At 23.4% G+C, this 11,667-nt stretch overlaps 3 protein-coding genes across 3 annotated transcripts; 2 read left to right on the top strand and 1 right to left on the bottom strand.

Annotated features, from left to right (window-relative positions):
- Nucleotides 1-432: 432 nt before the first annotated feature.
- Nucleotides 433-1,999, bottom strand: Phum_PHUM625810 (uncharacterized protein; the record flags this gene model as incomplete). The annotated part of the gene is made up of 4 exons (XM_002427585.1): nucleotides 433-993; nucleotides 1,148-1,280; nucleotides 1,469-1,664; nucleotides 1,753-1,999. The coding sequence occupies 4 exons, from the start codon at nucleotides 1,997-1,999 to the stop codon at nucleotides 433-435; spliced, it is 1,137 nt and encodes a 378-aa protein (XP_002427630.1).
- A 1,039-nt stretch (nucleotides 2,000-3,038) lies between these two features.
- Nucleotides 3,039-7,313, top strand: Phum_PHUM625800 (gonadotropin inducible transcription factor, putative; the record flags this gene model as incomplete). Its single annotated transcript, XM_002427584.1, has 13 exons — nucleotides 3,039-3,186; nucleotides 3,526-3,726; nucleotides 4,209-4,387; nucleotides 4,470-4,787; nucleotides 4,896-5,113; nucleotides 5,230-5,471; nucleotides 5,563-5,797; nucleotides 5,888-6,071; nucleotides 6,164-6,304; nucleotides 6,411-6,554; nucleotides 6,635-6,812; nucleotides 6,895-7,028; nucleotides 7,134-7,313. The coding sequence occupies 13 exons, from the start codon at nucleotides 3,039-3,041 to the stop codon at nucleotides 7,311-7,313; spliced, it is 2,502 nt and encodes an 833-aa protein (XP_002427629.1).
- Nucleotides 7,314-8,612: 1,299 nt separating this feature from the next.
- Nucleotides 8,613-10,431, top strand: Phum_PHUM625790 (uncharacterized protein; the record flags this gene model as incomplete). Its single annotated transcript, XM_002427583.1, has 2 exons — nucleotides 8,613-10,317; nucleotides 10,427-10,431. 2 exons carry the CDS (start codon nucleotides 8,613-8,615, stop codon nucleotides 10,429-10,431), a joined length of 1,710 nt encoding a protein of 569 aa, XP_002427628.1.
- Between the last annotated feature and the right edge of the window lie 1,236 nt (nucleotides 10,432-11,667).

Raw genomic sequence — 11,667 nt, 5'->3', positions numbered from 1 at the left:
TTTCTTTTTTTTTTTTTTTTGTTTTGAAAATCCTAAATTTTAAATTTAAGAATTTAGAATACTAGTTTACTCCATAAATTTTAATTTAATTGTATTTTGATTTGATATCATGAAGAACTGGAAATTTGATTGTATCAGTTTAAAAAAAAAATAATTTTTAGTATATTGAAGACAATTTAAAGTTTTTCTTAATAATTAAAAATAAAGAACCGTAAAGAAAGTTTTTGGAAAAAATAAAAAGGATAATTATATTATAATTTTATCAAATGATAATAATTTTTAAAAAATTTATAATGTAGGTTTGTTTATTATTATTTTATAATTACCATATACATATATAAATGACTAAATAATTTTATGTACATTGATTTTTGTAAATATTTATTAATTCACAGAATGTAATTTCACTTTTAAAGTTGTTTTTTTTTTTTTTTATAAGTTGCTGTAATTAATATCATTATTTAGTTGCATTTCAATTTGTTCCAAATCGCCAGCTAATCTTAATATAAGGGAACCATTTGAACAGTTATTGCAAAGAGTATAGAGATTTTTTAATTTTTCTTTGAAAAGAGTTTGAAGTTCTTGTATGGTCGGCTGATATTCATACACTTCTATAGTTGATGCATTTTCAGTGGGTTCAAAAGGTGCTATTTCAATTTTAATTTCATTTGGCTTGTAATCGACTTGCTCGAAAACTGCTGTCGTTGTAGTGTGAGAAAATTTCACCAAAGTATGGAGAAAATTGTCATCTCTTAATGTTATCGTTTTAGCTGACTGTTCATCTTTGGAATCTTCATTTGTTTTTAGACTGGAAGATGGTTCTTCTATGTAATTCCAATCTGGTTCTTTTATCACTGTCGAAGATAATATTACTTCTTCGTCTTTTTTTGAACTTTTTTGTGTTGTCGTATTTTTTATAAGAGTTTTATGACTTTTAGACTTTTGAGTTTTTAATTTTGGCTCTATAATTATCGGTGGATGATTATGACTAGACTGTAATGATACTGATAAATAAAATCTTTGGAACTGTTTAACAATTTTACTGTCATCTGCTAAGTCTTTCCTCAAATTTTCTATAAGCTAAAATTAAAATATTAATGTAAATTAAAGTCGTATAAACATGTAAGAATTAACACAAAATATAAACCTTTTTCTTTTTTCTCCAATCAGATTCTACTTCTAATTTGTAATCAGGATAAACTGTTATGTGCTTTATAGTCATTTTTGCTAAGCAACCCATTTTTTTACTCCCTACCCTTTTTTTTTTCGGTTTCAATTCACTAGTTTCTGAAACCTAAAAAGTTTTGTTACAATTTATTTTTTTGTTTTTTTTATTCAAAATAAAACATATATTTATTTCAAGTATTGATAAAATACTTATTATGAATTTATAATAATTAATTATAATTAATTTAAATAAATAATTAAAAAAAAAATGAAATGAATTTTATTAACTATTTTTTTTGACTCTGCTCTCGATTTGTAATATTTGCATCCATAAGCACACTGATAATGAGTAGTTTTATCAATTGTAAATGGAAGTCCAAAAAATCTAATTGGCATTGCTTTCAGTTGATAAAAAACTGTGAGATGATCGAAAAATTCTTTGGATGTATTTGAATCACTAATTTTATCATTTAATGGCTCTTTTTCAATTTTCTGCCCTAAAAAAATAAAAGTGTTATTAAAATGGATTTATAGTTTAAAAAATCAAACAAAAATAATTTTGAATGTTTATTTGTGGAAACTTACTATGTTTTTTTCGTGCACCGGAATCCCTAACACTAAAAGCAAAACCTATATCTTTCATTTTATCTAAAATTTCTTTAAAAGTATTCAAATCATTTATGTAACCAAGGACTGTGTCTTCTTCTATGGCAAAATCTAATAAATATTTGGCTAAAATATCTTCGACTGTATACGAAGATTCAACGGGTACATGAGAATATGTTTCGTATGCTTCTTCATTTTTTACTCCTTCAGAATATAAATTTTTCATATCTGTCATATTTTTTTTTTTTTTTATATTAAAATTAAAAATATTTATAAATTCGTATAATAAACTGTATTTCACTTTATAGTTTTTTAATAATAATTTAAAAAGTCTTAACGATGAAAAAGCAACGTTTGTAATTTAATTTCGTACAAAAAATTAAAATTTTCTAATATAAAAGTTAAAAAAAAAAAAAGCCTTTTATTAGAAGGCTTTGACAAATAAAAATAATATATATAAACATCAGCCATTTTTATTTTGTCCTTTCCTAACAAAGGAAAATGAATTTATGTTAGCGTAAACCAATCACGGTAGTGAGTTTTCTTGGTTTACAACCCTAGTTTTTTTTGTTCAGGGAAATGAGATTTGCATCTTGAAATTCCAGGGCTGGCAACTCTATTGAAAATATCAAGAATTGTTTCTTGGAAACGTTGATAGTTAGGTAACAATGTTTACATGAATTTTATTTAGTCGCTTATTCCAATTCAAAAGCTTCAATTTCGCTTATTAATTAAATAACGTATGTCATTAGAAAGTTGATGCTACTCCTCATGGCGTACCTTGTTTTCGCATGATAAAATGTAATTGGTAGCCCTATAAAAAAATAAAATTCCCAGACAAACTATTTAAATGCGCGGATGTTTGGGTATATTTCAAATAAACCGAAATTTTTAATTTAGAGTTTTTCATTTTCTCATTAGTTTGAAAAATTAATTCATGTTAAAACATTTTTATATGAGCACAAATCGAAGCTAAGGCTTATTTAGTTTTTACGTTGCATTTATTCAATAACTAAAATTCAAATCAATTCATGTGTTTATGTGCTCAGCTGTATATCAACCGTTGAAATTATTAATAAATGCTTCAGTAGATATGTTTGAAAATAGAAAATAAAATGTTTTTATTATTATTTTGTAACTGAAAAATGTTTAAAGGAGAAGTTCCTAGCAAACTAGTAAGTTAATATTATATGTTAGAAATAAATAAATAAATAAGAAATAGCATAAGGCTAATAAAATTTTTTTTATAAATTACAGATGTAACAATGAGTAAAGATGTGATCATCAGTCAATTGGAAAACAAACAAAACTGCCTAATTTGTAATGCTCAACTGGCAGTCTCAACACGAAATTGCTTTAACATATTTAAAACCATATTATTTCCTTTAGAGAAAAAAGCATGTGACTTAATTGGTAAGGTTTTAATCATTGATAATACAAAAATATTTATTATAACTAATATTCTACATTTAAATAAACCTAAAAATAAAATCAATGATTATATAAATCATAACTTTATAATACTGTGTAGAAAAGCAGGAGATAAACAATTTACTTAATTTTTTTTTTTTAATTTTAATATATGGTAATTTATGCAAAATTTTTGTTATATAGTTTTCTATTGAATATAAATAATTTAAATATATATTCAAAATAAAAATTTATTTTTAATGGCAACTACATATCATTGATTTTTTTTTTTTACTTTTCATAATTTTTTGTAATAAAAATAAAATTTTTTTTTTTTTACAGGGGCTGTATTAGATATTGAAGTAACAGAAAATTCTTTACATAGTGATGTCATTTGTAAAAAATGCTTTAAACTTGTCAATGAATTTGCCGATTTAGAATCTAGAGTTAGTGAAATAAAATATGAACTGACTACTAATTTTAAGAAAACAACAGAATTTTTGCAAAGTATAGAGGAAGACAGCACTGATACATGCAAAAGCGGTAAGATTAATAATAATAAAATATTTTTTATTGTTAACTAATCTGAAAAAATTAAATCAATTTAATTTTAAAATTCTATCTCTTTGAATAGAAAAAAAAAAAAAAAAATTTAATTTTCATATTCTTAATTAAAATTAATTTTTTTGTTTTTCCTTCATAAAAAATATATTTCTAAAACTTGTACAAACAAAAAAATAATTTAATAACAAAATTTTGAGTTAAATTTAATCCATAATGCTAAATTAAATTATATTTAAAACATTTATTTATTTATTTTAACTTTTTTTTTTTTTTGAAAAATGCATAATTATTCATTTATTAATTTTTTGATTTAATTAACACTTTTCACTGTAGACGATTAATTACTAAATTTGAATTAATTCTAAAATTGCTTTTGTTTTAATTTAACCTGGTAGGGTTATTTAAAATTTTAACCTCCTTTTGTTTACAAAAAATAAATAAACATAAATGTCATTTTACAGGGATTCAAATAATCCATAAAAAAGATGGCCAAATATTACATGAAAAATCGAGGATTAAATTAGAAGATGATAAATTAAATCAAATTGTTTTAAGTAGTGCAAAGGGAAGTGCAATTATATCAAAAAATATGATAGTTCTTCCTGATCAATCTAGCAAGGATGGAACAGATTTGGATGAGGTAAACATTTAATAAAATGAAAAAAAAAAAAAAAATTATTATTATTATTTTTTAATGTATTCAATTATTTATTTTGTTTCAGCCCAAAGTTATTGTTGTAGGAAATGGAGATTTAAATGAGATTGACGTAGAAGAATATGAAATAGGAGAAGTTATTGAAGATTTCGAAGTCACAAATGCTGATCACGAAGAGATTGTAGCAGTTCAAATTCGTTCTGAAAATGATGAAAATGAATATATTGTTAATCAGCAGGGTGCAGATGGGGAAATCAAGCATGTTGAAATGGACGGAAACAAATTTACGTGCTTACTATGTCCGTCTGATGGTGAAAATAAACCCTTTACTTGTGAGTCCAAAGATTTAGGATTTATGACTTTGCACCTTAAAGTTGATCATGATGTAGGTATCGAGGCATTAACTAAAAAATTAATAAAATTTTACTCTGTGTGACTTTATGTATGAGTTTCATTTAATAAATTTTTTTTATTGTTTAAAATTTTTTCGTAGACCCGAGTGTACATTTGTGATATTTGCGGACTTGAATTTAGAAAAAGAAATGATTTATCAGCGCATTTGGATGACCATGTGGCACAAGAAGAAGGAGATTTTCAATGTGAAGTATGCAATAGAATATTTAGTAACTTAAGACTTTATAGGATTCATAAAAGATTACATTCTTCGCAAAATAAATCGTGGTCTTGCGAAGTGTGTGGTAAAAAGTACAGGTTTGATTATTTTTTTTTTTTTTTTTTTTTTTTTTGTCTTTATTTTTCCATTTTCAACATACAAATTGTAAATCCTTGAGATATTTATTTTTATTTGAATTTTTATTTATTTATAGTTCGAGAAACTTATTAGAGGAACACAATAATACCCATACCGGAGTTCGTCCTTATGTTTGTTCAAATTGTGGCAAAGACTTTGCATCAAAGTACACATTTAAAGCCCATAAAAAAACGCATGAAGCTAGAGAACGAAATTTTTCTTGTTCGGCTTGTGACAAAACATTTTTGTCCGCCCAAAATTTAATCCAGCACGAAAAAACGCATTCAGAATCCAAAGATTACGTATGTGATACCTGCGGTAAGTTTTTTGACGATTTTATTTTCATTTCCCTGTAATACTACAACGTATATATATAATGTCTTAAACAATGTATAACATTTACGTTTAGGAAAAGGTTTTGGGTCCCTTAGAAATTTGGAAGTTCACAGCGTCGTACATTCTGGATTCAAGCCTTTTATTTGCGGTGTTTGCGGAAAAGCATTTGCTAGAAAAGCCGAAATTAAAGATCACGAAAGGACTCATACGGGTGAAAGGCCTTTTCAATGTGAATTTTGCGGAGCTCAATTTAGTCAAAGAAGTAATCTTCAATCTCACAAAAGAGTCACTCATTACGACGATCGGAGGTAAATTAATTCCTTCTTATCCGGAAAATTTGCTATTACATTTTTATTTTGGTTTTATTAAAAAGGCCCCATGATGTTTTTTTATTTCAGGTATAGGTGCGAGGATTGTGGTAAAGGGTTCAAGCGTCGAAGATTATTAGATTATCACATAAAAGCTGTTCATACCGGAGAGAGACCATTTAAATGCCCAACTTGCGATGCCACTTTTGTTTACCCGGAACATTTTAAAAAACATATTAGAATTCATACTGGAATAAAACCGTACAAATGTGAAGTATGTTAAATTTACCGTCGTTAATTTTTAACGTTTAATGAAAATTTATACATTTATTAATTTTTTTTTTTTTTTTTTTTTTGTCTTTTTAGGTCTGCGGAAAAGCTTTTAATAGTAGAGACAATAGAAATGCTCATAGATTTGTACATAGCGACAAAAAACCTTACGAGTGTTTGGTTTGCGGAATGGGATTCATGAGAAAGCCTTTACTGTATAATCACATGCAGCAAGCGGTAAGTCATTAATAATAATAATAATAATTTTTTTTTATTTACAGTAAAAGGGGGAATATTTTATCATTTATCATAATTTTTTATAAACGAAAAAATTTTCGTTTAGGGACATATCAATGATACAATTGTTGTTAATCAACCGAGACTTACCATAGAGGATGATCAATTAATTGTACCCGATAGAGATGTAGATATTGAAATGACAATTGTCGACGATAACGGTTTGACTCAAGAAGGAGTATTGGAAGAAGTAAGTTGTTGAGTTTCTTCAAAAATAAATTTTTATATAAGTGTCAGTTTCACCTTTACGGGTTTTTATTGTTGTTTCAGAAGCCAAAATTATATTTAACGGAGTTAAATGAACACGTTATCATACAAGGTAACGAAAAAACATTATTCATGACTGATGGTATGAAAATAAAAACTTTAAACGATGATGAAGACCAAGAACAATTGGTGGACGAAAGTGGAAATTTTGTCGATATGGATGGAAACATAATAGAAATAGGTAAATTAGAAATTAATCCAATGGAATTAAACGATGATTTAATTACAAATTATTAATTTAATTGAATTTATAGAGCAATTAGAAGATGATAGTAATATTGCTATGACTGCTCACATTAACGAACACGGTCAACTTGTCAACGATGAAGGACAAATAATAAACGAGCACGGACAAATTTTGACTGAAGATGGACAACCCCTTGTCGTAGACGAAACCGTATGTTTTTCTTTTTTTTTTATTCGGTTTAAAATAATAATCGAATGATTATGATGAATAATTATGTATAATTAATAATAATAATTGTTTTGTATAATATTACAGGTTAGTTTTTCAGAATGTGACGTCATTGTAAAAGGTGAAAAATCGGACGAAGAAAGTAATTATTCGGGTAAAAAACCGGAAGTGCATTATGTACAAATAAGACTTCCAGACGACGGAAATAACGAACAGAGAACTTGGTTTAACATAGTTGAAAATAATCAAGTGGAAAATGCCAGTTAATTTAGTGATAATAATTTTTTAATTAATTAATTAATTAATTTTTAGTTTAAGTACTTTAATAAAAAATTATAATAATTTTATTAGAACTTGACATTTGTTTTTAAAAAAAAAAAAAAAAAAAAAAAATGTTTTTGCAATTTATTTATATATAAATAGTGAAAAGTTGTTTAAAAAATTTCAAAAATAATAATAATAATATTTAAAATATGCGATCAAAGATTAGTATATACTTTCTGTTAATTTAAAAGAAAAAAAAAAAAAAAAAGAAAATAATAAATAATTAAAAAATTTAAAATATTTATTTGCTATGCCCAACTGTTATATATATACTGTTCCAGAAATATAATATTTCATTGTAATATTGAAATATTATATTTTTTTATTTTAAAATTAAAAAAAAATTATTTTTTTTCAAATTAGGAATAAAAAAAAAAAAAAAAAATTCATTTGGTAAATAAATGCTTTTTAAATTGTAAAAATTTAACATGATTTAAATGTAAAATAAAAAAAAAATTTTTATATTTATATTAATGAAAATTATAATAAAATGTACTATACTTCACTTCCTTCCTAATAATTTATTTATCGAAAGGTAATTTTAAACGAATGAAAAAATGTCAGAATATAACGAATAAAAAATGTTTTATACTTATTAAAAAAAAAAAGTTTTTATCAGCTTCAGCTTGAATTTTACCTGTTTTTTTTTTTAAATGTGAGAAATAAATAATTATTTAAATTTGATCTTTTTTTCATAAAAAATAAACTTGTTATAAAGTTCAGTTAGGTTAAAAAAAAATGATTTTTTTAAAAATAATTTTGGTAAGTATTAAATTTCTATTATAAATTTTAACTTTGATTATTATTAAATATTTAAATATTATTTTTAAATTTTGTAACTAATTGTTATGAAAAATTCAATCAATATTTTCTTTCACTTTATTTTTTTTATGAGACTAAAAGAAATTGATAAACAAAATAATTAACGACATTTTTAATGTTACGAATAACATTTTATGGTAAAACAAAAAAAAAATAACAATCACAATTTTTAAAAAATTTAACGTTTTTTTTTATAGCATTTGAACCAATAAATGAAGAAAAAACTTTTTGTAAACAATATATATGTTTGATGAATGGAAGATACGTTCACGTACGCGATTTGAATATATTTACAAATACTTCAGAGGATACAAAAAGGTAATTTTTATAATTTAATTATTTATTTTTATACCGCTTGTTTATTTTATTTAATAATTTCGACTAATAGATTATATTTTAATAATTTTCAGGTAGTAAATAATGGGTGTTCGTGGTTTAAATACATATATTGCAGATCGTTCAACTCTGTATTTAAAACCATATGAACTTTGTGATACTTATTTAATTATTGATGGAAAGTGTATTGCTTATCAATTATATCTTTCTTACTGTAATAACTATGGTATATTCGGTGGAGATTATGACGAATACTACAAAGTTGTTAAAAAATTTTTTTCCAAGTTATTACAATGCAATGTAACTCCTTTTGTATTACTCGATGGTGGTCACGAAGAAAAAAAATTAAAAACGATTTACAATAGAGGAAAGGAAAAAGTATTAGGTTTAAAACTTATTAGCAACGGTTTTTATTCAAATAAATTCACTCCAATTTTTTTAAGTTCGACATTTGTTAGCGTACTCAATGATTTAAATATATTATGTATGAGATGTGATTATGAAGCTGATGGAGAAATTGCCACAATTGCCAAAGCTTTAAATTGTCCTGTTTTAAGTTTTGATTCTGATTTTTTTATATACGATGTTGTATATATTCCATTTTCAACTGTTAATATAACTCCTGTGGAAAAAAAATCATCAGAAAAGGAAAAAATTAAATATTACATGCAATGTTCAGTGTTTGAAGTAACAAATTTTTTAAATGCACACGATGGATTCGACAAATCATTACTCCCCATTCTTGTTACTCTTTTAGGAAATGATTATGTTGACAGTTCAATATTTCATAAATTTTTCGATCATGTTATTATGGGTAAAAATAAAAATGCTTCTTTTACTCAAAGAAAAATACAAGGAGTTATCAATTGGTTGAAAAAAGAAAATTTTGAAACTGCAAAAGCTGGGATTTTAAAACACTTGAGAAAAATTGATGCTCCAAAAGTTTTAAGAGCCATAAATCAAAGTATAAGTGATTATGATAGTGCTTTTCTTTCTTCGCCTGTATACACACAGGTTTCTCAAATACTAGAAATTAAAAAAATAGATGGGTCTTTTCTTAAAGAAAAAAAATCCAATATTAATTTACCAATACCTTTATCGAATTCTTATTCTAAAGCCCATATACCTTCATTTGTAATGGACCTTATAACCCTGGGATCTTATTATACACATTTTCAAATTGAAGATATTAGGTCTTCATCATCTCATTTTGTTTCATTAGATCTAATACAAGCCATATCAGTTATTTTACATAAATATTCTGTGAAAAAATCAAATAAGTTTAAATTGTATGCTTGTTTTAAAGGAATGTACTGTCCTATTTTAGTGGAAAATATTTTTACAGAGTTTTTAAGTAATATAAATTTGGATGAAGTTTTAATATTGCCCAAAAGTAGTAGAGCTGAATTACTATATAAAATTGTAGATTTTGATGAAGATGATATTATTACAGTTGAAAGTTTTCCTAGTGATTGGTCAATTTTTTTAATTTCTTATGTATATTGGATAAAATCAATGGATTTATCAATAACTCAAGCTCATATTTATTCTTTATTTTTTATGGCAGTGGCAAATAAAGTTGTACAGAAAAGAACAGGTTATTATGAAAATAGTTCAGCATTTATGAAAAGTAATAAAAACTTTTTAAATGAAAACAATGGTACTACTATCAAAGTTAATAATGATTTAAAAAGTTTTACTGAAATGGTGAACAGTCTTAAAAAATATGAATGTTTACTTTTTCAAAAATTACTTATTCCTTTAAGGAATGACGACAAAAATAATTACAGTAAATTTTTTTCTCTTTCGACAATACATTTATTTAGTTGCTTTCAAAGTTGTCTTTACCATATAACTATCATTAATGTGTTACTCGATTATCCTTTTATACACTTTAGAATAAATGATTTTTACTCTGGGACTTTATTATATAATATATATATGCTTTTAAAAAAATCATACAACATTGAATACTTTAGTAAAAATATTTTTAAAAATGCTCCTAATGTAAGAAAAATATATTTTAATTTATGTCAAAATTTCATTAAATACACATCATGTCAAAAAGAACTCGATAGAAAAATAAGAAAAAGAAAAACTAAAAAAGTTAAAAGTAAAAATATAGATGATTTTATAATTCTTGATGAAAATACTGATAGTAATAATGAATTATATGATGATGAAGAAAATTCATATTCATTATTGCAAAAAAAATTTAATTATTAAATTTTGTGTGTAAATAAAAAAATTGCCTTAAAGAATTTTTATGTAGAGGAGTAAAAAATAAAAAGTTTAATTTTTTTATTTTAATTAAAAGTTTATATTTTGTTTTTTTTTTTTAATATATATAAATTGCTAGTATAATAAGCCTTTGCAAAAAATTATTTTTAAAAAAAAAGTGTCAAAAACATTAATATATATACTGATTTAAATGTAATTAAGCTATTTAAAATTTATAACAATAAGAAATGTTAATAACTTATTGTTGGTAACATAAAAAATTATTTTTTTTTATGGTCATTTTATTTTTATAATTAATTAAAGGCCAATTTTTTTATTTAATTCAAAGAAAACTTTACTAATTATATTTAATAATATCCATTTGAAAAAAATAATAATAATTTATGACAAATACAATAAATTAAGATGTGTTAAAAAAATAAATAATATTATTTAGAATATATTATAAATTTCATTGGTTAAATTACAAAAAAATTTTTTTAAATATATTTTATTATATATTTGATATGACATGATAAAAATTACTTATATTTATATATATATATATGTATATAAAAATAGAATATAAAATAATATATAACTTTTCTTATGTCAAAAAATCAATTAAATGCTTTAAACAAATAAAATTTTTTTTTTTTTTATACATATTACATAACTTTTGTATAAAATAAGTTAAAAAAAAAGTAAATAGAGATTAATGTGATAAAAGTGTAACCGAAAAAAAGTTCAAAACAATTTTTTTATTTTTTTAATAAAATAAATAAAAATAATTCGGCGAATATAAAAATGATTAAAAGAATTTTTCTTTTAATGTAAAAAAATATATATATATATATCTGAATTTAACCGAAATGTATAAAAAATATAAAAAATTACATTTTATTAATTTTTTTTTTTT

This window comes from Pediculus humanus, genomic scaffold, assembly GCF_000006295.1.
Source record: "Pediculus humanus corporis 1103172107739 genomic scaffold, whole genome shotgun sequence".
NCBI classification, from domain to species: Eukaryota; Metazoa; Arthropoda; class Insecta; order Psocodea; family Pediculidae; genus Pediculus; species Pediculus humanus.
This window is presented reverse-complemented; position numbering and strand designations above follow the sequence as displayed.